This window comes from Chiloscyllium punctatum, chromosome 11, assembly GCF_047496795.1.
Source record: "Chiloscyllium punctatum isolate Juve2018m chromosome 11, sChiPun1.3, whole genome shotgun sequence".
In the NCBI taxonomy this organism is placed as follows: Eukaryota; Metazoa; Chordata; class Chondrichthyes; order Orectolobiformes; family Hemiscylliidae; genus Chiloscyllium; species Chiloscyllium punctatum.
This window is the reverse complement of record NC_092749.1, coordinates 8,350,988-8,378,959: the sequence shown is the minus strand read 5'-3', so window position 1 is coordinate 8,378,959 and position 27,972 is coordinate 8,350,988. Positions and strand designations below refer to the sequence as shown.

Sequence of the window (27,972 nt, the reverse complement as noted above, 5' to 3'; positions counted from 1 at the left end):
CCTGCACCACAAGATCTCTTTGTTCAGCAACACTCCCTAGGACCTTACCATTAAGTGTACAAGTCCTGCTTTGATTTGCTTTTCCAAAATGCAATACCTCTCATTTATTTAAATTAAACTCCATCTGCCACTCCTCAGCCCATTGGCCCATCTAATCAAGATCCCATTGTACTTCTTCGCTGTCCACTACACCTCCAATTTTGGTGTCATTTGCAAACGTAATAACTATATCTCCTACGTTCACATCCAAATAATTTACATAAATGGACACTAAATATGAATTCTGATTTCTCTTCACAGATGCTGCCAGACCTGCTGAGATTTTCCCGCGACATACTAAGTTCGAGTCATTGAGGCAGTCCTGAACAAGCAAGTGGACCACATGAAAGCAGCAAATTCACAAACGGTGTGTAAGCAAAACATACTCAGCCCCTCAGAACATCAGGTACAGCAGTCAGAACCCATGGGTTCCCCGCTCCTACCATTGAAGAAAGGTTGGACTTCCGAGATGGACACAGTAGATGTTGCAGCCTTGATGACCTTACTTTGTGAAGAAGAGGATGAATTTCTTCTGAGATAGTCCAGACACAAGAGGTGGGCTGTGCTCTGGTATCTGCTGCTGGTATCCAAGTCTGAATCAGAGGAAACAGACCTGAAATCACCCCAGAAGATGCTACAAGAGAACGAACAGGCCTACGATCCTGGACATAGAGGGGAAAGGATGTCGTGATTGCAACAAGATCAGCCAGGTGTACACGTCAGAATATGAGTTCCCTGATTGGGGCTGTTAACATGGCCCAATCAGGGAGCCCTGTCTGACAGATATAAACAGGAGTGTTAGAGATTTTGCTAGCTCTGAGGGAGCTGGACTACTGTCTAAGACTCTGCATGTGTAAATAAAGGCAATCTGGGTAATGGGATACTGGCCTTTGTGGCGGTACAACACCCTGGAGTGTGGTACCAATAAAAAAAAGCTTGGGATGCAGGTTCATAGTTCCTTGAAATTGAGTTCACATGTCGGCAGGATGGTGAAGCAATCATTTAGTACAGTTGCCTCTGTTGGACATAACACTGAGTACAGGAATTGGGATGTCATGTTATGGCAGTACAATACACTGGTGAGGCCACTTTTAGAATACTGCATTTAGAATACTGATTACCCTTCTTTATGAAGAATGGTGTTAAACTTGAGAAGTTATGGAAAAGATTTATGAGGACATGGCTGGGATGAAAAGGTTTGAGCTAAGAGAGAGGCTGAATAGGCTGGGGTTGTTTTCCTTGGAGAGTTGGAAATTGACAGGTGATTATATGGAGGTTTATAAAATCATGAGGATAATGTATAGGGTGAATAGCTAAGATCTTTTTCATAGGGTGTTCAAAAACTGGAGGGAATAGACTTAAAGTGAGATGGGAAAGATTTTCAATAAGGCCCTGAAAGGGGACTTTTCCATGCAGATGGTGGTGTGCATATGGAATGAGCTGTCAGAAGAATTGGTGGAGGTGGGTACAATTACAACATTTAAAAGTGTTATGAAGGTGCAAAGGTACTATACCTTCAATAGAGTTGAAAAGCTAGCAAGGATAAAACACTGAGATTCCGGAACAAGTTAACAATGTAATACTTGATTGAGACTGCTCGCAGCATTTGGGTTGCCATGAAACAAAATTTAAAAAATTCAAAATTGGCCAATCAGTTTAAATTATGCCCAAGATACCATATTCCAATCATTGGATTTCGTATTTTGATAAGATTAAAACCAATGAAATGATCCAATGTTTTGGGGTATAAACCTGGACATTTTGAACAGCTAGAGAGAGAACTGCCAAAAGACAAGTAAATGGAGGCTACCAGTGCTCTCTGAGAGGCTCCTGTCTGTGGAAGGAGTTTGTGCAGCAGAACATCAAAACCCACCTGATGTTGACTAGCATTGGAGAGTGGGAAGTAGGAGGTAGGTTTAAAAGAAAGTAATTGCAAATAGTTATTACTTTTAATATTCTCTGTTGGACTTAAAGAATAAAGTTTTTAATTGTTACTTTAAATAGTGACCTCTGGGATAGTTCTTTCCCTCAAAAATGTTAACAGATTACAGCATGGGGTGAATCTTTTCAGTATTGCTGGTTTAAATTAGCAGAGGGGTTTACCCTATGTCATAACAAAAGGAATCTGGATCAGTATATGAATAGGATGCGTTTAAAGGTTTATGGGAAAAATGCTGGCAAATGGGACAAGGTTAAATTGAAATGTCTGGTCAGCATAGATGAGTTGGACCAAACTGTGTTTCTGGGTTGTATGACTCTGCCTCTATTTCTCAATCTAAATACAGTGGGTTGGTTCAGTGGGTGATTTTAACATCTGTAGTTTTGATGTGGATTCCCTTAGTGAAAGGGACTTGGATGGGACTGAATTTGTTCAGTGCAAACAGGAGGGTTTCTTGAAACAATGTTGATAGTCCAACGAGTAAAGAAGCTGTGCTGGATTTTGGACTGGTCAAGTGATTGAAACTGTAGGGTTTAGGAAACTGCAATCAGGTAAGGCCTTGAGGAATATAAAGGAAGCAAGAAATAACTTAAATGTGGAATAAAGGGGCCCCCAAAGTGACCATGAAATGTCCTTGGCACTTGAGGACCATCTCAGACTCCTCCCTGCCCTTCCTGGACCTCTCCATTTCTATCTCGGACTGTCTCAGACTCCTCCCTCCCCTTCCTAGACCTCTCCATTTCTATCTCGGGCTTTTTCCTTTCCCGCCGTACCAACCAGTACCCTTCCACTGACACCCTCCTTCGACTGACTGAACTGGTCCTCACTCTGAACAACTTCTCTTTCCAATCCTCCTACTTCCTCCAAACCAAAGGAGTAGCCATGGGCACCTGCATGGGCCCCAGCTATGCCTGCCTCTTCGTCGAATATGTGGAACAGTCCATCTTCCGCAGCTACACTGGCACCACTCCCCACCTTTTCCTCCGCTACATTGATGACTGTATCAGCGCTGCCTCATACTCCCACGAGGAGGTTGAACAGTTCATCCACTTTACCAACACCTTCCACCCCGACCTCAAATTTACCTGGACCGTCTCAGACTCCTCCCTCCCCTTCCTAGACCTCTCCATTTCTATCTCGGGCGACCGAATCAACAGGGACATTTACTATAAACCGACCGACTCCCACAGCAACCTAGACTACACCTCCTCCCACCCTGCCCCTGTAAAAACGCCATCCCATATTCCCAATTCCTTTGCCTCCACCGCATCTGCTCCCAGGAGGACCAGTTCCAATACCGAGCAACCCAGATGGCCTCCTTCTTCAAAGACTGCAATTTCCCCTTAGACGTGATCGACGATGCTCTCCACCGCATCTCCTCCACTTCCTGCTCATCCACTCTTGAACCCCGCCCCTCCAACCGTCACCAGGACAGAACCCCACTGGTCCTCACCTACCACCCAACCAACCTCCATATACATCATATCATCCGTCGTCATTTCCGCCACCTCCAAACGGACCCCACCACCAGGGATATATTTCACTCCCCTCCCCTATCAGCATTCTGAAAAGACCACTCCCTCCGCGACTCCCTCGTTAGGTCCACACCCCCCACCAACCCAACATTCATTCCCGGCACCTTCCCCTGCAACCGCAAGAAATGCAAAACTTGCGCCCACACCTCCCCCCTCACTTCCCTCCAAGGCCCCAAGGGATCCTTCCATATCCGCCGCAAATTCACCTGCACCTCCACACACATCATTTACTGCATCCGCTGCAACCAGTGTGGCCTCCTCTACATTGGGAAGACAGGCCACCTACTTGCCGTACGTTTCAGAGAACACCTCTGCAACACCCGCACCAACCGACCCAATCATCCCATGGCTCAACACTTCAACTCCCCCTCCCACTCCACCAAGGACATGCAGGTCCTTGGCCTCCTCCATCACCAGACCGTGGTAACATGGAGGAAGAGCGCCTCATCTTCCGCCTAGAAACCCTCCAACCACTAGGGATGAATTCAGATTTCTCCAGCTTCCTCATTTCCCCTTCCCCCACCTTGTCTCAATCGCAACCCTTGAACTCAGCACCACCTTCCTGACCTGCAATTTTCTTCCTGACCTCTCCGCCCCCACCCCGTCTCAGGCCTATCACCCTCACCTTAACCTCTTTCCACCTATTGCATTTCCAATGCTCCTCCCCCAAGTCCCTCCTCCCTACCTTTTATCTTAGCCTGCTTGGCACAATTTCCTCATTCCTGACGAAGGGCTCGAAACGTTGAATCTCCTGCTCTTTGGATGCTGCCTGACCTGCTGTGCTTTTCCAGCAACACATCTTTCAGCTCTGATCTCCAGCATCTGCAGTCCTCACTTTCTCCCCAGATTAAGAAGAAACCCAAGGTATTTTACACATTAATTGGGCATAAGGAGGTGGCTAATGAAAGGGAAGGTTCACTCAAAGGCAATGGAGGTAATGTATGCATGGAGTCAGAAGAAGTGGGTGTGGTCCTTAATTTGCATTGATATTCACAAAGGAGAAGGAAACATGATGGAAAAATCAGGGAGGGGTCCTTGATATTCTCGGGCATGTTGATAAGAAGGAGGTGGTGTTGGGTGGGAGGTTTGAAAGACATTTAGGTAGGTCAGTCCCCAGGGTTTGATGGAATTGTTCCAAGGTAGTATAGGAGGAAAGAGAGGACATTGCTGGGGCCTGAAAGAGATCTTTGTATCCTCGTTCGCCACATGTGAAGTCCCAGAAGCCTGGAGAATAGTTAATATTGTTCCTTTGTTGAAGAAGGATAACAGGGATAATCTAGGAAATTATAGGCTGGTGAGCTTTACATCAGTGGTAGGGAAATAATTGAAGAATATTTTTAATAATTTTTTTTGCATTTGGAAAAGCATGAACTTATTGGGGATAGTCAGTATGGCTTTGTATATAGGACGTTATGTCTACATATTTGAGGAAGTAACAAACATGACTGATGAAGATCAGACAGTGAGTGTTATCTACATGAACATTACTAAAGCATTTGACACGGTCTCTCATGGTAGGCAGGTGCAGAAGATTAAGTTACAAAGGATCCATGGTGAGTTGGCAAATTGGATACAAAATTGCCTTGGTCACAGAAGACAGAGGGTTACTGTGGAGCAGTGTTTTACTATCTGTAGTTGTGTGATCAGTCGTATTCTGCAAGGATCAGTGGATCACAGACAGCTGGCTCCAGAGTAACCAAAATGGGAACTCAATGTCCATGGTTATTGAATTTTCAGGAAATATAGATGGAAAGGAAAGGGAGGTGTGGTAGTGTTGCTAGTTAAGGAAGAAATTAAAACAATAGTAAGGGAGCACATTAGACTCGACCTGTGGAATCTGTATGGGTGGAGCAGGGGAACACCAAAGGGAAAAATAAGTTCGTGGGAGTTGTATACAGCTTACCAAATAGTAATTGTGAAATTGGGGAAAGAATCAAACAGTAAATTAGAGATGCATGCAGTAAGGAAACAGCATTTATTATGGGTGTATGCATGGGTGTATTATTGAGGCATGCATGACCTAGGATAAGCTGGCCAAGGATACTTAAGAGATCCATCTGATTCACACAGTAAGGGATTTGTCTTCACCAAAAAAAAGCAGCAAACCTGAGGACTGGGAGAAATTTAAAATTCAGCAGAGGAGGACAAAGGCTTTAATTCGGAAAGGGAAAATAAAATATGAAAGTAAGCTTGTGGAAAACGTAAAAACCGACAGCTAAATCTTTGATAGATATGGAAACAGCAAAAGACTGGTGAAGACAAATGTAGATCCCTTACTGTGAGAATCAGATGGATTCATGATGAACAACAAAGAGATGGGAGACCTGTTGAATAATACCAGAACAGAATTTGCTGGCAAAACTCAACAGGTTTGGCAGCATCTGAGAAGAGAAATCAGAGTTAATGTTTCAGGTCTGTTAATCTTCCTCATAACAGTTTGAAGGATGCTGTCAAACCTGCTGAGCTTTTCCAGCAACTTCTGTTTTTGTTTTGGATTTGCAGCAGCCATAATTCCTTTGTTTTTATTTTGATGGTTGATCAAATACTTTTGATATTTCTTCAAGAAATGCTCAGAGACAGAGGCTCAAGCATGAAGGAGAAACTGAAGGAAATCCTTTTCAATCAGGAAATGGTATTGGGGAAACTAATGGAATTAAAACCTGATAAGTCCCATGGCCTGATGATCTGCATCCCAGAATACTCAAGGAAGTGGCCCTAGAAATAACCTGATCATTTTTCAGCATTCTGTAGACTCTGGAAGAGTACAAATGGATTGAAAGGTACCTAATGTAATCCCATTCTTTAAAAAAGGAGGGAGAGAGAAAATGGGGAATTATAGGCTGGTTAGCCTGACATTAGTGGTGGGGAAAATGCTGGAGTCAATAACTAATGATGTAATAACTGAGCATTTGGAAAGTGGTGACAGAATCAATCCTAATCAGCATGGATTCACTAAAGGGAAATCAGGCTTGACAAATCTTCTGGACTTTTTTTGAACATGTGACCAGTAGAGTGGACATGGGTAAAGCAGTAGATGTTGTATATTTGGGCTTCCAAACGACTTTGACAAAGTCCCACACAAGATATTAGGAAGGAAACTCAAAGTTCATGGTATTGGAAGTGAAGTATTGACATTGGTAGAGAACTGATTGGCCGATAGGAAGCAGAGAGTTGGAATACACAGGTCCTTTTCAGAGTGGCAGGCAGTGACGAGTGAAGTACAGCAAGATACAGTGCTGGGACCCCAGCTGTTCACAATATACAATAGCCGTTGTGGTTCTGTTCGCCGAGCTGGGAATTTGTCTTGCAAACGTTTCGTCCCCTGTCTAGGTGACATCCTCAGGGCTTGGGAGCCTCCTGTGAAGCGCTTCTGTGCTGTTTCCTCCGGCATTTATAGTGGCCTGTCTCTGCCGCTTCCGGTTGTCAGTTTGAGCTGTCCGCTGTAGTGGCCGGTATATTGGGTCCAGGTCGATGTGTTTGTTGATAGAGTCTGTGGATGAGTGCCATGCCTCTAGGAATTCCCTGGCTGTTCTCTGTTTGGCTTGCCTTATAATGGTAGTGTTGTCCCAGTCAAATTCATGTTGCTTGTCATCTGTGTGTGTGGCTACTAAGGATAGCTGGTCGTGTCGTTTCGTGGCTAGTTGGTATTCGTGTATACGGATCGTTAGCTGTCTTCCTGTTTGTCCGATGTAGTGTTTTGTCCACAGACTCTATCAACAAACACATCGACCTGGACCCAATATACCGGCCACTACAGTGGACAGCTCGAACTGACAACCGGAAGCGGCAGAGACAGGCCACTATAAATGCCGGAGGAAACAGCACAGAAGCGCTTCACAGGAGGCTCCCAAGCACTGAGGATGTCACCTAGACAGGGGACGAAACGTTTGCAAGACAAATTCCCAGCTCGGCAAACAGAACCACAACAACGAGCACCCGAGCTACAAATCTTCTCCCAAACTTTGAATATACAATAACCATTTGAATGAATTAAATGAATGCCATATCCCCATATTTGCAGATGACATTAAGCAGGGTGACAGTGTGTGCTGTGGGGACATATGCTAAGAGATTGCAGGGTGACTTGGACAGAGTGCCAAATACTTGACAAATGAAATATAATGTGGATAAGTGTGAAGTTACCTATTTTGGTCTCAAAACAGGAAGGCAGATTATTATCTGAATTGTGGCAATTTCAGAAAAGGTGACATGTAATGAGACTGAGGTGTCATGGTGGAACAATCGCTGAAGGTTGGCATGCAGGTGCAGCAGGTGGTGAGGTGCTGGCCTTCATAGTGAGAGGACTGGAGTATCGGAGTAAGGATGTCTTGCTGCAGTTATACAGGGTTTTGGCGAGGCCATGCCTTGAGTATCGTGTGCAGTTTTGTTCTCCTAGTCCAAGGAAGGACATTCTTGAGAGAATTCGGCAAAGGTTCACCAGACTGATGGCACGACTGACATATGAGGAAAGACTAGAATGTCTGGGATTGTATTCAAAGGAATTTAGATAAGTGAGGGAGGATCTCATAGAAACATATAAAATCCTGATGGGACTAGACAGGCTAGATGCAGAAAGAATATACCCAATGTTGGGGAAGTCCAGAACTAGGGGACACAGCTTAAGAATAAAGGGTAAACCACTCAAGACTGATATGAGGAAGAATTTCTTCAGAGTTGTGAACCTGTGGAATTCTCTCCCACAGGAAGTTGTTGGGGTTACTGCATTCAATATATTCAAGAGGGAGCTGGACATGATGAAGAGCTTGAGCCCAAAACGTCAATTCTCCTGCTCCTCTGATGCTACCTGACCTGCTGTCCTTTCCAGCACCACACCCTTGACTCTGATCTCCAGCATCTGCAGTCCTCACTTTCTCCCAGGAGCTGAACATGGTCCCTTGTGGATCAGAGGATATATGGAGAGGGCAGAAATGGGATGCAGGAATTGCATGATCAGCCAATAATTGTATTGAATGATGGTGAAGGCTTGAAGGGCCGAATGTCCTACTCCTGCTCCTATTTTCTATGTTTCGGTAAATTTGCAGATGACACAAAAATTGGTGGAGTTGTGGAAGGTGAGGAAGGTTGTCAAAGGATACAGCAGGATATTGATCAGTTGGAACGTTGGGTGGAGAAATGGCAGATGGGGTTTCATCTGGACAAGTGTGAGGTGAGGCATTTTGGGAGGTCATATGCCACAGGAAAGCATACAGTGAATGGAAAGTCCCTTACAAGAATTGATGTACAAAGGGATCTTAAGATGCAAGCCCATAACTCCTGGAAAGTGGCATTACAAATGAATAAGGTGCTAAAGAATATATATGGCAGTCTTGTTTTCTTTGGTTGGGCTGTTGAGTATAATAAGTGGCACGTCATGTTGCAGCAGTAAAGCACTTTAGTTCAGCCATATTTGGAGTACTGTGTGACGTTCTAGTCACCACACTATTGGAAGAATGACGAAACATTGGAGAGGGTGCAAAAGAGGATTACTAGGATGTTGCCTGGATTGGAGTGTATTCATCTATAAGGAGAGAGAGGACAAACGTAGATTGTGTTTGTGAGACAATCAGAGGCTGAGGGATGAAATTACAAAATTATGAGAGACGTGGCTAGGATGGATAGTCAGAGTGTTTTTATCCAGGATGCAATTGTCAAATACTAAGGGGTGCAGTTTTAAGGTTGGGTGGGGGAGCTGTAAAGAAGATGTGTGAGGAAAGATTTTTACATAGAGGGTGGTAGGTGCCTGGACTGCACTGCCAGGGGAGATGATATAAATAGATTCACTAGCAATGTTTAAGAGGTATTTAGACAGACACATTTACAGGGAGGGACTCATTTAGAATGGCATCGTGACTGACACAGAGTTGATGGGCTGAACAGCCTGTTCTTGTGCCGGACTGTTCCAAATGGTGACATCTTGCAAAATGTCCATATTACAGAGGAGGTAGTGCTGGATGTCCTGAAATGGGTAAAGGTGGATAAATCCCCAGGACCCGATCAGGTGTATCCTAGAACTCTGTGGGAAGCTAGAGAAGTGATTGCTGGGCCTCTTGCTGAGATACTTGTATCATCAATAGTCACAGGTAAGGTGCCAGAGACTGGAGGTTGGCGAACATGATACCACTGTTTAAGAAGGGTGGTAAGGACAAGCCAGTGAACTATAGACCGGTGAGCCTGAGCTTGGTGATGGGCAAGTTGTTGGAGGGAATCCTGAGGGACAGGGCGTACATGTATTTGGAAAGGCAAGGACTGATTAGGGATAGTCAACATGGGTTTGTGCGTGGGAAATCATGTCTCACAAACCTGATTGAGTTTTTTGAGGTAGTAACAAAGAGGATTGATGAGGGCAGAGTGGTAGATGTGATCTATATGGACTTCAGTAAGGCATTTGACAAGGTTCCCCATGGGAGACTGCTTAGCAAGGTTAGATCCCACAGAATACAGGGAGAACTAGCCATTTGGATACAGAACTGGCTCAAAGGTAGAGGACAGAGGGAGGTGGTGGAGGGTTGGTTTTCAGACTGGAGGCCTGTGACCAGTGGAATGCCACAAGGATCGGTGCTGAGTCCTCCACTTTTTGTCATTTACATAAATGATTTGGATGCGAGCATAAGAGGTACAGTTAGTAAGTTTGTAGATGACACCAAAATTTGAGGTATAGTGGACAGTGAAGCGGATTATCTCAGATTACAACAGGATCTTGATCAGGTGGGTCAATGGGCTGAGAAGTGGCAGATGGAGTCAGATAAATGCGAGGTGCTGCATTTTGGGAAAGCAAATCTTTGCAGGACTTATACACTTAATAGTAAAGTCCTAGGGAGTGTTGCTGAACAAAGAGACCTTGGAGTGCAGGTTCATAGCTCCTTGAAAGTGGAGTCGCAGGTAGATAGGATAGTGAAGAAGGCGTTTTGTATGCTTTCCTTTATTGGTCAGAGTATTGAGTATAGGAGTTGGGAGGTCATGTTGCGGCTATACAGGACATTGATTATGCCACTGTTGGAATATTGCATGCAATTTTGGTCTCCTTCCTATCAGAAACATGTTGTGAAACTTGAAAGGGTCCAGAAAAGATTTACAAGGATGTTGCTAGGGTTGGAGGATCTGAGCTATAGGGAGAGGCTGAACAGTCTGAGGCTGTTTTCTCTGGAGCATTGGAGGCTGAGGGGTGACCTTATAGAGGTTTATAAAATTATGAGGTGCATGGATAGGGTAAATAGGCAAAGTCTTTTCCCTGGGGTCTGGGAGTCCAGAACTAGAGGGCATAGGTTTAAGGTGAGAGGGGAAAGATATGAAAGAGACTTATGGGGCAACTTTTTCACACAGAGAGTGGTACGTGTATGGAATGAGCTACCAGAGGAAGTGGTGGAGGCTAGTACAATTGCAACATTGAAAAGGCATTTGGAGGATATATGAATAGGAAGGGTTTGGAGGGATATGGGCCGGGTAGATTTAGATTACTTACTGTGTGGAAACAGGCCCTTCGGCCCAACAAGTCCACACTGCCCGCCGAAGCGCAACCCACCCATACCCCTACATCTACCCCTTACCTAAAACTACGGGCAATTTAGCATGGCCAATTCACCTGACCTGCACATCTTTGGACTGTGGGAGGAAACCGGAGCACCTGGAGGAAACCCACGCAGACACAGGGAGAATGTGCAAACTCCACACAGTCAGTCGCCTGAGGCAGGAATTGAACCCGGGTCTCTGGCGCTGTGAGGCAGCAGTACTAACCACTGTGCCACCGTGCTGCCCACAAATTGGCAGGTGGGACTAGATTGGGTTGGGATATTTGGTCGTCATGGACGGGTTGGTCCAAAGGGTCTGTTTCCATGCTATACATCTCTATGACTCTATGTTCTCTGGATGCTACCCTCCACCTGCACCAAAGAGACTGAAACACTGTGTTCTCACACCCTGTTTGCTGTCTGGTCCCAGTAAATTATCTCCCTTTGTCACGGTTGGAAACCTTCTTTATTTAAGTTGCTAATATACCATATAAAAGGAACTGCTCCTTTACAAACTCAATGAACTATCAGAAAATTTATCCAAATAGTTAACTGCCTGTATGAGGGAAATATGAGCACAGAGCCCCTCACTTCAACAATGCTCCTTCCCAGGCCAATCAGCAGCACTACACAAAGTCCCTCTGCCCCCACAATCCAAACCATCCATCCAACTGCCTCTTGCCTCTTGCAATGGGGAACCAGCTCATATCCACTCCCTGTTCCAGATTCTGGAATCCAGATTCACTCTCAGCCCCTGCACATAGTCTTCATTGATCAACATCATAACTGATCTCGGTGTGACTGTAGGTCTCACTCTCTCTCCATCCACTTACTCTCTCAGTTCTCCACTCATTTGAAAAATATTGAGTCCAGCTTCTATTGGAAAGTCTCAGACACACATTGCAGCTCCCGGCACTGCTCTGTCAGGGTCCGCCTCTGATGGTTCCTATCACTAGCTTCCTCCCAGCACCAGTGGTCTCTCCTCCAGACTCTGAGCATCTCTGCGCTGTGCCTAGGGCATCATTCCCAAGCACCTTGCCATCACCATTTCACCCTCAGAAACCTGCTCAACCTTTCCATCTCCCCCATCACTGCATTGTCCCTCTATCTCCTCCAACCATCTCAAGGCTGTTTCCACTCTCTCCAAATGTCTGCCCAACATGAATAGAATAGAATAGAATAGAATCCATTCAGTCCAACACATCCACACCAACTCTCTGGAGAGTAACCCACCCAGACCCATTCGCTGAACCTATTACGCTACATTTACCCGAACTAATGCACTTAACCGACACATCCCAGAACACTATGGGCAACTTAGCATGGCCAGTTCACCTAACCTACACATCTTTGAATTGTGGGAGGAAACCAGAGCACTCTCAGGAAACCCACACAGATATGAGAAGAATGTTCAAACGCCACACAGTTGCCCGAGGCTGGAATTGAATCCGGGTCCCTGGCACGGTGCAGCAGCAGTGCTAACCACTGAGCCACCCTGTGGCCCATGAGGACACAGTGAAGAGGAAACATCCTCTTCTGCTCTGCAGCCACATGGCATTAACTCCCAAAGATACTCCCCGAAGCTTAACCACAGAGGGGCAACCTGAGCTCAGCTTCCTCCCCATGGTGAATCCATCCCGGCGATCACTCTCTATCACCTCCTCAATCTTCTTGATCACAAACTGATCTCCAATTCATTCACTGGGCAAGAGGTTATTAGGTGAAGGAGATTGTGAGGAGAGGAATCTCTACTTACGGTTTACAATGACCAGGCTTCCTCCACCAAGGACACTTCCCCAAACTGAGCAGTAATAGACTGCAGTGTCACTGGGCTGTACGTTTGTGATGGTCAGAATGAAGCTGTTAGTCGAATGGTGTCTGGAAGGCTGGAATCGATTATTGAAATCTTGGCTCCATTTTATGTAACCATTTATGTTATGTGTTAAAAACAGCTTCACATGACTCCCTGGTTCTTGTCTGTACCAGTGAACAATGGTCTGTGCCACTGTGGCGTTCCTCATGGTGCACTGTAACTGGGCAGTGTGACCCGTGGTGACATGTTCCACAACCGGAGGTTGGAGAAGGACTGGACCAGATGCACCTTTTGGGGAAAAAGCATCAAGAATTTAAGAATCAAATCTTCAGGTTACAATGTACTGCCAGTTGTTTAAAGGGACAGTTCAGGCGTAACAAATAGGGAACCAGAATAAGGTCGTTGGGCAGCATGGTGGCTCAGTGGCTAGCACTGCTGCCTCACAGCACCAGGGTCCCAGGACTCAGGCAACTGTCTGTGTGGAGTTTGCACATTCTCCCCGTGTCTGCGTGGTTTCCTCTAGGTGCTCTGTTTTCCACCCACAGTCCAAAGATGTGCAGGCCAGGTGAATTGGCAATGCTAAATTGCCCATAGAGTTAGGTGCATTAATCAGAGGGAAATGGGTCTAGATGGGTTACTCTTCGGAGGGTCGGTGTGGACTGGTTGAGCTGAAGGGCCTGTTTCCACACTGTAGGGAATCTAATCTAAAAATAAGATTGAACCAGTGGAGTTGGAACAGATCAAACAAACTACGCCAGAATAATTAAATAACTTTCATAACAATTAGTGTAAATAAATAGAGGAACAGCTGGGTCAGAGTGTAGAGTGACGTTGCCTGAATAAAGAACAGCTGTTGATTACAGCTCCCAGCCTCAGGATCCCCCCACTTCCTGTCCCCATGAGAGGCTCCGAACTTCTCACATCATCCAGTCCCTTCTCCCTGATCTCAGCCCCATCTGGTGACCCACTCATTGCTCAGATACTGCAGATTCTTATGTGAAGATTCTCTCCCCATCCTGCTCGCTGTTTTCCTCGGAATGATCACTTTTCCCTGAGACTGACTACTCATAATCCTCCCACTGTACACAATGCCCCCAAGTATCCACTGGGACTGGGTATCTCTGGCACTGGGTATATCCTAAATACCAACTGACCCAATGTCATTGTGTGGCCAGGAGCTGCTCAGAGATCCAGAATCCAGTTTCTCAGACCCACATGTCTTGCACCAAATTCCAAAACCCTGTCCCACCCAATCCCTTTATCCCCCCAGACTGAGGATATATTGGCAGTGATCTTCAATTACAATGGAAGTGGGCATTTTGATCAAATTTCCTCTCAGCTTTTCCTTCTCCAAGGGGAACAGTTCCAACCACTTTGATTATGGTCTCAGTTGATGTTAGTATTGATCACAGATGGAAATTGGGCTTGGATTCTTTATTGTATAAAACTTTGCAGCCAATTTGTCTCTCTTTGTCTTCCGAAACAAAGTTTGTTAATGACCTCAAGAATAACTTATTCATTATGAGCAAGAGAAATACTGAAAGCAAAAACAAAATGTGATAAGCAATGATATTTCAATTTGGGATTAAACCATATCTCACTAATCTCAAACATACATTCATTTACAGACAAGGCAACATGGCTCTGCAGAAGTAGTTTGGGCTGTTTTTAAACAAAACATCTTAAAGAAAGACATTCCAGTGGGACAAAGAAATCCGTAAGAAGGGAGAATGTACTGGCTTCTCAGAGTTCCTGCAATTTCTTGTCAATGAGGCTGATTCCTGGAAGTTATACATTGATGGGAGATCGTCTGACCATATTTCAGATTCCGATGGGAAATAATTTGAAACCCTGATATTGGAAACTTTATCTTTAAAAATCCTTCATGAAGGGACCTTCACAGCTTCATCCTTATCTTTTACTGACTGAGAGGGAGAAACTGCACAGCTGGTCCTGCTTGAAGTTTTCTCTTTTTATCCGAAGAAAAGGGTCTTTTTTTACTGCTTTTGGTCAGCTGAACAATTTTGGTTCAGCTGCTGTCTTTTCAGTCTGTGAAAACACACAGTAACAGAAGATTAGAAACTGTTGCTAGGCTGCATTTAAAACCAGTAGAAGAAAGTGAGGACTTCAGATGCTGGAGCTCAGAGTCAAGAGTGTAGTACTGGAAAAGCACGGCAGGTCAGGCAGCATCCGAGGAGTAGGAGAATCAACATTTTGGACATAATTCCTGATGAAGGCTAATGCCCGAAACGTTGATTTTCCTGCTCCTCAATGCTGCCTGACCTGCTGTGCTTTTCCAGTAACACACTCGACTACATTCAAAAACAGATAGTTCAGAGAGTCAGTGATAAACCCATTTCCTATCTGTGCTTAACATCCTCGAACGATTCAAAATTAATTTGAAATTTATAAACTACAACACATATTGATCTTTCAGATTCAAGTGATCATGTGGTAAACAGTCTTCAGCCAAGAAAAGACCAAGCAGTTCCAGATTCCAGTTTCTCATAGTCCATACATTTTCATGTTGTTCCGCTACAGGTTTCTGTTCAGTGTTTTCTTTTGATACAGAATTCTAAAGGTCAGTTCTTATAAAGTTGATACTTTTTTTCAACTAAAGAATATCCTTCCACCTTTGTCTGCTCCTGCACATCTGTTAGAATTGCATTTTTAAATAAACTTGTCTCCACTGCTCTTATTTCTTCATCCAATCTGAGTATCCTCACATCTCTCTGCATTACATCTGATCTGCTATTGACTGACCACTCTCCCCTAATGGGACAAGTAGAAGAGAAAGCCCCAGGAATTACCTGAGCAGGATGGCGGTTGAAGCCAGGCTGTCAGCAACATTCAACACAAAGATCTGGGTAACTCCGAACTCTTCCCTACTCAGATTGCCCAGATGGCTGGAGTATAATGTAGAATAATGACAACATCTCAGCTTCAACCCCAGTCTCAGCTGTGGGAGCTCATGGAGAGCAAGCCCCTCCCTTTACTCCATTATCGATGTGGAGTGGTTCCTTTTAACCTGGATTAAACCAATTGGCTCTGGAATGGAGAGAGATGTGTGTGACTTTTTGTGCTTTATGGTTCATTCCCAATCCCTGGGAGATTCCCTGCAGATGTGGCACCTCACAAAGTAATCTCCCTGACTCTGCACCTCCAGCCCAATGGCACTGACACTCCTGTGAGTCAAATGGAATTAATATCACTTGTTCTCCAGGATAAAGCTCCACATTTACCACAAAACCCTTCTCCCATTGTCACAAAACATCACCTTTCCACTATCCACTGCCCAGCAACATTGAACCTCAGCTCAGCTTCCTCCCCACAGTGAATCCATCCCCGAGATCACTCTCCATCACCTCCTCAACCTTCGTGATCACAAAGTGACCTCCAATTCATTCACTGGTCAATAGGTTATTACTGGAGGTGATTGTCGTGTAAACTCTACTTACTGTCTACAATGAGCAGGCTTCCTCCACCAAAGACACTTCCCCAGACTGAGCAGTAATAGATTCCACTGTCACTGGGCTGCATATTTGTGATGGTCAGAATGAAGTTGCTACTGGAGGAGTCTCTGGAAGACTGGAATCGCTCAGTGAATCCTAAGTACTGTTGTACATAATTCAACATAGAATGTCTCAAAATCCACTCCCTCCTTCCTCCTGCTTGCTCCCGGTACCAGTAAGCATCAGTGTTTGTCACTGCCGCGTTCCTCAGGGTGCACTGTAACCGGGCAGTGTGATCCTCAGTGACATGTTCCAGGATTGGAGACTGGAGAAGGACTGGGGCGTTTGCACCTTCAAAATAAAAAGAAATAAACAAATCGCAGTCTGATATTTCTAAACTCCCGCGAGGAATTAAAGGGACCCACCCAGCAGTCTCAGTCCTACATTAAAGAGATGGAACAGGTTATCAGACTGAACCAGTTGTGATGGTTTGTTCCTGATTGATATCCTGGCTATCAGTCACTGTGTGCTGAGAACAGCAGTACAGATGTTGCTTTAACAGTTACATGTTGAGCCCACACTGTCAAACCACTGTCTGACACAAGCTAACTTGCCACACACTGCAATCCTCTTCCCTGGACTATTCATAGTGGGAGAGGCTTCCTGACAATCCACAGCAGATGTGAGGATTGGAACTGGGAAGGGTCTGCTGCATTAGAAAAGGCAGCCAGGCAGCATTTAAAGGGGCAGGATTTCCCCAAAGATCAACAGAGATACAATCTCTCCAGCCTCAGCAAATAAATAGGAAGAGGCAAACAAATTCCACCAAAAGACAACAGAGCCAAGTAGTGACTGATTAATGATTGATTCAGGAAGAGAAAGCAATGTAAGAGAGTAAGCTTGAGGGGAATATGCAAACTGGCTGTAAAGGTTTCTGTTGGAATGTGACGAGAAAAAGATTGTGGAGGTGTTGGTGTTAGACTGGGATGGACAATATCAAAAGTTACACAACACCAAGTTACAGTCCAACAAGTCTATTTGAAATAACAAGCTTTCAGTGCACTGATCCTTTACCTTCAGGTGAAGAACTTGTGACCTATTGGACAATAACCTGGAATCGTGTTACTGCTGATGATGAGAAAAAAATTAGTGAAGATAAATGTCAATCTCTTACATTCAGAAACAGGGGGATTTGGCTTTGTGTTCACAAAGAAGGACGTAAAGTACATTCCAGAAACAACGAGGTGTGCAGGCTTTCACGAGACGGAGGAAATTAAAGAAATCAAAATTGGTCAAGAAATGGCATTGGTGAAATTGATGAGACGGAAGGCTGATAAATCCCCAAGATTTAGTAATCCCAGAACACTTAAGGAAGTAGCCCTGGAAATAATGGGTACATTGGTGGTCATCTTCCAAGATTCTACAGTCTCTGGAACATTCCCTATAGATTACAGGGTTGTGAATGGAACCCCGCTATTTAAGAAGTGGGGCAGAGTGAAAACAGGGATGCTGGTGTAGATTCAGTGTCAACAATCATTCTTCATGATATTCCTCTCAGTTACTGAGACCAAGTGGGGAACTCTTTGGTAGAAGAGTGGCTCAGTCTTGATAAACAGAGTTGGTTTATGACATCGTACTGAATAGTGAGTTACATTCCATCTAAGTGACATGAGAGTCTCTGGGAGACCTCAGGCTGGACTTAAAAGGACACAAAGACCATCACACTGAACTGAGAACTTAGAACTGGTTAGCTTCTCTCAGGAACTGTCCTTTCTATCCTGATGGTGGAGCTTATCTTGTGGTGTGAGTTAACCCTTTCAGGTTCCAACTGTTTCACAGGACAATTTCCACCAGGTAATGAGAAACAGCTTTCATTCAGCAAAGTACAGAAGATGAAACATAAACAACCGTTAACCCTTGTACAGACAGCTAGAGCTATTGGGGACAGGGTTTACTGGAATGGGAAATGAAACCCTTGCCTCTCTCTGTTGTTGCCTTGTCATTACCATCCAGTGAATGTAAAGAAACACAAGACAGACAAAAAGACAGCCTCAGGATTCAAGCAGTGAGAGTGAGAACAGAAACAGATTCACAGACAACAGAGGAACCGTTTCCTGTCGTGGAAGATGAAATTGTGAAATTAGAAGTCGAGCTAAAACGTGATGGAGCAGACAGACCCAAACTAACAGGAAATGGATGAGGCAGCAGTTCCCACAAATAGATTCAGAAATCTGGAGCTTGGAAACAGAAGGCAAATAAAAGAAAGGCCAGCCCTTCACAGAAAGGTGAATGTATAATGGGAACCTCTATTGTCTCATCCATGTCCCTAATCTCCAAGAGAAGATGTCATTGTTTGGCCTCTAATCCACCCCATTGATTCTTTGATTAAACAAATAACTGCAGATACTGGAGATCCGAAACATAAACAGAAATTGCTGGAAAAACTCTACAAGTCTGGCAGCATCTGTGGGCAAAAAATACAGAGTTGACATTTCGAGTCTGATGGCTCTTTATCAGAACCCCAGCATTTTCTGCTTTTGTCCAGTGATTCTTTGACTGTCCCTCAAACACTGACAATAAAATCAATGAATAGTTCATTAACTGGATTTTAAGGAGCCTTTAAAGAAGGAAAGAGAGTTTGAGAGATGCAGAGGTTGAGAGATTCAATTCCAGAGAACAGTGATCAGAAAAATAAAGGTACAACAACAATACTTTAATCTGTAAAGCCAGAAACACTGGAGACAATCTTTACTCCATCTGATATTTATTCACAGGTTTAGATCTTAGAAGCGTACACCTCCTAACTCTACTACACCACCATTTTGTCCCTGTAGATACTCTGATGGGAAACATTGGTCCAGGTCCATGAGTCACAACCAATCCATTACAAGGAATAATGATGGAGAGATAGCAAATCAGGAATGATCAAGAAGCATCCATTCAATCAGCAGAGATCTCCTAGGGTGGACCGGCTGGATGAGTGATATTGGGCGTGGTGTGGGGATGATGGGTGAGTAATGATGGGGGTGGGGATAGGGATCATGGGTGAGTGATGTTGGGGTGGGGTGAGAATGATGGATGAGTGATGATAGGGGTAGGAATGATGGGTGATTGATGATGGGAGTGGGGATGGGATTGATGGGTGAGTGATGATGGGGGTGAGAATGATGGATGAGTGATGATAGGGGTGGGGTGGGGTTGATGGGTGAGTGATGATGGGGTGGGGATGATGGGTGAGTGATGATGGGGGTGCAGTGGGGTTGATGGGTGAGTGATGAGTGGGGATGGAGTGGGGATGATGGGTGAGTGATGAGGGGGATGGAGTGGGGATGATGGGTGAGTGATGAGGGGGATGGAGTGGGGATGATGGGTGAGTGATGAGGGGGATGGAGTGGGGATGATGGGTGAGTGATGAGGGGGATGGAGTGGGGATGATGGGTGAGTGATGAGGGGGATGGAGTGGGGATGATGGGTGAGTGATGATAGGAGTAGGGTGGGATGGTGGGTGAGTGATAATGGGGATGTGGTGGAGTTGATGGGTGATTGATGATGGGGGTGGGGTGATAAGTGAGTGATGATGGGGGGGGTAAGATGGGGAAGGTGTGGGGCCGGTGTGTGAACAGGATTGACACACTGTACAACCTGGCTTTTCCACGACACCACACTAAGCCTGAGCTGCTGCAATTATCCAGCAATTATCAGGTTCCTGCAAGCCGTTTGGGCAAGAGTGCAGTCTGCAGGGAGAATGAGCAAACTGACCATGATACCTTGGGACAGGGCGTGATTCAAGTGGGGATAGGAAATAGCAATGTCATTGTGGGAGGAGACAGTGTAATGAGGGAGTGTAGATCCTGCTCCCTACAGACATGGGCATAGTTCCCAAAGGATATGCTGTCTTCACAGAGCCAGAGGAGAGGATATCTCCTCAGGGCTGGAGAAGAACCTGAAAAGGGAGGAGAAAGATCACGTCATCGTTGTCCATGTTGGGACCAATGACACTGGGAGAACAAGAAAGAAGGTTTCACTGAAAGACTTTGAACAGTTTGGAGCTAAATTATAACACAGGATCTCCAAGGTAAGAATCCTTGGATTACTGCCTGAGTTACAGGGAAACTGGCACTGGGCAAATACAGTCAAGCATTTCAGTATGTGACTCAGAGTTTGGTCTGGATGAAATGGATTTTTGTTTGTGGGGCACTGGCACCAGTACTGGGGTAAAAGGGATGGGCTTCACTTGAATCATGCTGGGACCAGTATCCTGGTGAATCAAATAACTAGGCCTATAGAGAGAGCTATAAATTAATTAGAAGGGAGCAATGTTTGGGAGAAAGGATCCAGAGGCTGTCAAAGCAAGAGAAGACAGCAGTATTACTGCAGTATTGGATAACTTTACATAGAGTGGGACAGGAATAGACAGAGGATACAAACACAGAAAAACAGAAGTAAATGAGGTCACCAGGGGAAATAATGTTCATGGCTCTTGAATGCACAGAGTATTCAGGTCAAAATAATTGAAATAATGGTAATAGGTTAGTGTTGATTTGTAAAGAAGATTCAGATTAGGCATAAAATGTTCACTCTGTTTCTCTCACTACAGATACAGACCTGCTGAGTTCCTCCAAATTCTCCATGTTTGCTTCAGATTTCCATCATCTGCAGTATTTGGCCTTTCGTCAGAGGAAGCAGTGGATGTAATATCGAGGGATTTTCAGTCAGTATTTGATAAAGTCTCATACATTAGGCTAGTAAAAAGAGCCCATGTTGTTGACAGTAGTCTCCAGGAATGGATAGAAAATTAGCTTAGAAAAAGAAGACAGAGAGTGAGGATAAAGGGGACTTTTTCAGGATGGCAACCTGCAGCCGTTGGAGTGTCATAGGAATCAGTGCTGGGGCCAGAATTATTTACTGTATTTATTGATGTCTTGGATGAGGAATGTGAATGTACTGTCACCAAGTTTGTGGATAACACAACAATAGGTGGGAAGATAAGTAGTGACAAAGAGTCTGCCCAGGGATATTGACACAGGAAGTGAGGAAGCAAAAACTTGGCAGATGGAGTATAATGTGAAGAAATATGAGTCCACACACTTTATCTGGAAGAACAGAGGAGCTGAATATTATTGAAATAGGAAAGACTGCAAAAAGCTTCAGAATGGAAGGCATCCAGTCTCCCACTAGGGGAGACTGGACGCCTCCTAGCACAGCGCTTTAGGGAACATCTCTGGGTCACCCGCACCAATCAACCACACCCCCCTGTGGCCCAACATTTCAACCCCCCCTCCCACTCTGCTGAGGAAATGGAGGCCCTGGGCCTCCTTCACCGCCGCTCCCTCACCACCCGACGCCTGGAGGAAGAATGCCTTATCTTCTGCCTTGGAACACTTCAACCCCAGGGCATCAATGTGGGCTTCACCAGCTTCATCATTTCCCCTTCCCCCACCTCAGCCCAGTTCCAAACTTCCAGCTCAGCACTGTCCCCATGACCTGTCCTCCCTGCCTATCTTCTTTTCCACCTATCCTCTCCACCCTCCTCTCAGATCTATCACCTTCATCCCACCCCCATCCACCCATTATACTCTTTGCTACCTTCCCCCACCCTCCTCCCTGACCTATCACCATCATCCCCACCCCCACTCACCTATTGTACTTTATGCTACTTTCTCCCCACCCCACCCACCTCTCATTTATCTCTCCACCCTTCAGGCACTCTGCCTGTATTCCTGATGAAGGGCTTTTGCCCGAAATGTCGATTTTCCTGCTCCTCGGATGCTGCCTGAACTGCTGTGCTTTTCCAGCACCACTAATCCAGAATCTGGTTTCCAGCATCTGCAGTCATTGTTTTACCTTTATTTGAAAGGAAATGGAGAATAATATTATGAAGGTTTTGCCAAAACTGTACAAACCCCTAGTTAGACCACAACTGGAATAATGTGAAACAGTTCTTGTTCCTTATCTGAGGAAAGATGTCCTGGTATTGGAGGCTGTCTGGAGAAGGATCACTGGCTGGTAGCTGGTATGGCGGGACTATCTTATGAGGAGAGGTTATCTTGATTGAGCTTGTTCTCACCGAAATATTGAAAAAAATGTGAGGCAACAGTATTGAAACATAAAAGGTTCCCTGAGGACTTGATAGGGTAGACGAGAAAAAAAATGTTTCCACTGTTATAGAGTCTGGGAGCAGAGGACAGAATCTCAGAATAAGGGGATGTATACTTAAGGCAGAGAGGAGAAAGAATTTCCTCACCGAGAAGGGAACTCCACCACACAGGGGAACTGAGGCTGCACCATTCAGTATGATGAAGTTGAGAAAGACAGATTTTTAAACAGAATGTAAATCTAGAGATACAGGGAAAAGACAGGAATGTCAAGTTGGAGATTATCAGAGCAGCCTTGAACAGACTCGATGGGAGAAAGGTCTGATTCTGATCTTCCATTTTCTGGTCCAATACCATTGAGGTTCAACTGAGATATTTAACAGGGTACTGGATGATTATTTACACAGAAACAATGTGCAGAATGAAGAAGAAAAGGCAAGAGATTGACACTAGGTTATAGAGTCAGTAAGTCATAGAGACAAATAGAAATGGACCCATTGGTCCAACTTATCCATTGTGACCATTAAATTAATCTAGTTCCATTTGCCAGCATTTGGCCCATACCCCTCTACACTCTTCCTATCCACATACCCATCCAGATGCCTTTTAAAAGTATAATTGTACCAGCCTACACCTTTTCTTCTGGCAGCTCATTCCGTACATGCTCTGTGTGGAAATGTTGCCAGTTATGTAGAATGTAGAAGATAGAATATAGAATCAAGAACATAGAACACTGCAGCACAGTACAGGACCTTCGGCCCTCAATGTTGCATCGACCTGTGGAGCCAATCTGAAGCCCATCTGTCTTATACTATTCCATTATCATCCATGTGTTTATCCAATGAATATTTTAATGCCCTTAAAGTTGGCGAGTCTAATACTGTTGCAGGCAGGGTTTTCCATGCCCCTACAAATTTCTGAGTAAAGAAACTACCTCTGACATCTGTCGCATATCCATCACCGCTCAATTTAAAGCTATATCCCCTCAATTTAAAGCTGCATCGCCATCTGAGGAAAAAGGCTCTCACTGTCCACCTTGTCTAACCCTCTGATTATCTTATATGCCCCAATTAAGTCACCTCTCAACCTTCTTCTCTCTAATGAAAATAGCATCACATCCCTCAACATTTCCTCAGAAGACCTCCCCTCCATACCAGGCAACATCTTATTAAATCTCCTCTGAGCTCCTTCCAGAAGCTTTCACATCTTTCCTTCAATATAGTGACCAGCACTGTACGCAATACCGCAAATGTAGCCACACCAGAGTATTGGGCAGCTGCAGCATGACCTCACGCCTTCGAAACGCAATCCCTTTACTAATAAAAGCTAATACACCATAATGCCTTCTTAACAACCCTATCAACCTGGGTAGCAACTTTCAGGGATCTATGTACATGGACACCGAAATCTCTCTGCTCATCTACATTACCAAAAATCTTATCATTAACCCAGTGCTCTGCATTCCTGTTACTCTCTCCAAAGTGAATCACCTCACACTTTTCTGCATGAAATTCCATTTGCCACCTCTCAGCCCAGCTCTGCAGCTTATTTATGTACATTTGTAACCTACAACAGCATTCGACACGATCCACAATTCGACTGACCTTAGTGTCATACACCAATTTACTAACCCATCCTTCTAAACTCTCTTCCAGGTCATTCATAAAAATGGCAAACAGCAGTGGCTCCAACACAGATCCTTGCGGTACACCACTAGTAAATGAACTCCAGGATGAACATTTCCTATCAACCACCACCCTCTGTTTTCTTCCAGCTAGCCAATTTCTGATCTAAATTATTAAATCACCCTCAATCCCATGCCTGCGTATTTTAGGCAATAGCCAACTGTGGGTACCTTACCAAAGCCTTACTGAAATCTATATGCACCACATCAATGGCTTTAACCTCATCCACCTGATTAGTCACCTTCTCAAAGAACTCAATAAGGTTTGTAAGCACTACCTACCCTTCACAAAATCATGTTGACTATCCCTTATCACCTTATTCCTCTCTAGATGATTATAAATCCTATCTTTTATAATCTTTTCCAACACTTTACCCACAACCAAAGTAAGGCTGTCATGTCTACAATGACAAGGGTTGTCTCTACTCCCATTCTTGAACAAGGGGACAATTTTTGCTATCCTTCAGTTGTCAGGCACTATTCCGTAGACAATGATGACATAAAGATCAAAGCCAAAGGCTTGGCAATCTCCTCTCTGGCTTCCTAGAGATTCCTAGAATGAATCCCATTCAGCCCAAGGAACTTCTCTATTTTCACATTTTCCAGAATTGCTAACACCTCCTCCTTGTGAACCTCAATCCTATCTTGTCTAGTAGCCTCTATCTCAGTATTCCCCTCAACAACATTGACTTTTTCTAGTGTGAATACTGATGAAAAATATTCATTTAGCTCTTCTCCTATCTCCTCTGGCTCCATGCAGAACTTTCCACTGCTATCCTTGATCTTCTTCCAGTCATTCTTTTATTCCTGACATACTAATAGAAAGCCTCAAGGGTTTTCCTTGATCCTATCCACCAATGATTTCTCACTTCCCCTCCTGGTGCTTCTTAGCTCTCTGTTTTGATCTTTCCTGGCTAACTTGTTCTCTGGCTTTTCCTAACCTCCTTTCCTAAACACTGGTACTACATTACAGCACCTCACTCATGGCTCTTGATGATGCAAATACCACAGCAAAGGGCCCAGCAATTACTTCCTTTGCTTCCTCCAAAGTTCTGGGGTATACCTGATCAGATTCAGATTTATCCAACATTCTGCATTTTAAGATTTTCTGCACCTCCTCTTCTGTCGTTCGGACACTTTTCAAGATTTCACGAGTTGCTTACCCAAGTTCTCCAGTTTCCATATTCTTCTCCACATTAAATATTGAATATTATCTCACCCATTTCCTGTGGTTCAAGTAAAAGTTCTGCGCGAGCCAATGCTGAAACAAATGTGGCCAATGGCTTCCTTCTTCATCAGAACATTCCTGTTACTGTGGGAACATGAGTTTCCTCTCTGTGCAGCAAGTGTTGCTTCCCCTTTTCTGTTTCCTGGGCTCAGTTTGCAGCTGGTGTTCAGAAAAGGCAACCCCTATCTCAGGCAAATTCAGATTCAAAGACAGGTGAGTGTGGCACCATGGCAACAGATCATCTGGCAGGAGGGGCTACACACAGCAGCAACAGAGGGAAGATTGCACTCTGTCTTTGTTTCCATCAGATGTTGTGTGGAGTGCTCAAGATTCCAGTTAGAAGATTTAAAAATCATAAAGCGCAATGTGAAAAAGAGCAGGAAATACTCTCCGTCTCCTGACCATCAACATCCTTCCTTCAATTAACAGCATCACACAAAACATGAACTGGCATTCAGCACATTCACCTTCAGAAATGTTCCCAGGATTTGCTGTCACAGATACTGAACTTCAAATTGGTTCACAGTTTATGAAGTCCTGGAGATGTTTTAAGGGAGCTAATTAAATATTATAGATTATAGAGAATTGATGCGAGTGTCAGCATGAGTCCATTGGTGAAACTCACTCTGAATCACAAAGCTGTAAATTCACCCAGTCTTTCAAAACCACCCCAGCAAGAACCAGTTAACACACAGACTAATCCAACCCACCCAAAATACACACTGTAATGTGCAACTCTGTCCCTCAGTCCCATTCTCATGGTTAATAAATGACAGAAAAAGATGGCAGGAACTCTCCATTTTCTGATCTGTGTTCCCAGCCCTGTGGAGCTCTGTGTCAGTTGCACCAAACAACCTCCAGACAGTGATAAATTCTCCTTGTGACACTCCCCTCCAGTTTTCAATGTTCAAACTTATAGAATTCACACAAATGTTACAGCAGCACAATGGAAAGTTATTTTACAACAAGTTAAACTTCTCCAAAGCAAACACTTACCCAAAGTAACACAGAGGGACAGGGTCACAGCAAATAGAGTTCCACTGATCATCTCAACAGAGTTACAACTCTGTTTATCCACACAGTTTATGGCACATCCAGTTAAGACATCAAAAGACAACGTTTCCCAGATTCTTTAATCTCTCGTTTCTCAGGAGTTAAAGAAGTTAAAGTGTCAGTAAAGGAGAAGCATTGACAATAAACCAACAGCTGCTCTCTTCTGAGGGAGCATATGACTGGCTGAATTTTCTCATGACTCAGTGCGTTTTATTTCAACAGTGGTACTAATTATTTATTCAGTGCAAGTTCCTCACACTTATTCTCTTGAGAATTCACACATTTACTGCAATCTTGTGAATGGCTGTGGAAGATACTTGAAACATTCCAATAAAACTAAAGGATATTGGGCAGGGAGTAAATCCATCACTGTCACTGAAGCAGTCGTGTCAGACAAACTAATGGGGCTAAAGGCAGATCAGTCCTTGGCCCTGATGGGCTTCCATCCTCGGATTCTAAAAGAGGGAGCTACAGAGATTATGGATGCATTAGTTTGAATTTCCCAAAATTCCTTTGATTCTGGAGAAGTACAAGAGGATTAGAAAGCTGCCAATGTGCCAGCCATATTCATAGAAAAGAACATAGAACATAGAAAAGTACAGCACAGAACAGGCCCTTTGGCCCATGATGTTGTGCCGAGATTTAATCTAATGTAAACTATAGTAACTTAACCTATGCACCCCTCAACGCACTGCTATCCATGTGCATGTCCAGCAGTCACTCTGCTTCCATCACCACCGCTGGCAACGCATTCCATGCATTCACAACTCTGCATACATAATCTACCTCTGACATCTCTTTTATATCTTCCTCCTAATATCTTCAAACTATGACTCCTTGTACCAGTCAATCCTGTCCTGGGGATAAGTCTCTGGCTTTTGACTCTATCTATTCCACTCATTATTTTGTATACCTCGATCAGGTCTCCTCTCTTCCTTCTTCTCTCCAGAGAGAAAAGTCCAAGCTTATTTAACCTTTCTTCATAAGGCAAGCCCTTCAGTCCAGGCACTTTTGGGGCTGTGCTGTACCACAGAGTTTGATTTGATCCCTGACCTTGTAGTCTACAGTTAGGGACACTGCCAGCATGCCACAGCCCCCTGACCCTGACATTGGTTACATGTCTCAAGGGCAGCAGCTCCTCTCAAACAAATGGCATCAATGAACAGCGAACAAAGAACAAAGAAAATTGCAGCACAGGAACAGGCCCCTCGGCCATCTAAGCCTGCGCCGATCCAGATCCTCTATCTAAACCTGCTGCTTATTTTTTAAAGATCTGTACCCCTTTGCTCTGTGCCCATTCATGTATCTGTCCAGATTTATCTTAAATAACGCTATCGTTCCTGCCTCTACCACCTCCGTTGGCAACACTTTCCAGGCCCCCACCACCCTCCGTGTAAAGAACTTTCCACGCATATCTCCCTTAAACCTTTCCCCTCTCACTTTTAACTCATGACCTGTAGTAATTGGGTTCCATACTTTGGGAAAAAGCTTCTTGCTATCCACCCTGTCTATACCTCTCATGATTTTGGAGACCTCAATCAGGTCCCCCTCAAAATCCATCTTGCTAATGAAAATAATCCTAATCTATTCAACCTCTCTTCATAGCTAGCACCCTCCATATCAGGCAAC

General features: G+C 44.5%; 1 protein-coding gene across 1 annotated transcript in view; it reads right to left on the bottom strand.

Annotated features, from left to right (window-relative positions):
* LOC140482645 (immunoglobulin superfamily member 3-like) overlaps positions 1-26,361 on the bottom strand; it is a 62,793-nt gene extending 36,432 nt beyond the window's left edge. The window contains exons 1-3 of the mRNA XM_072580150.1: positions 26,287-26,361; positions 16,290-16,634; positions 12,775-13,119 (exon numbers count right to left, since the gene is read on the bottom strand). Of these exons, the coding sequence (XP_072436251.1) occupies positions 12,775-13,119; positions 16,290-16,634; positions 26,287-26,338 (742 nt within the window). The 5' untranslated portion in view covers positions 26,339-26,361. The remainder of the gene's footprint in view (positions 1-12,774; positions 13,120-16,289; positions 16,635-26,286) is intronic.
* Between the last annotated feature and the right edge of the window lie 1,611 nt (positions 26,362-27,972).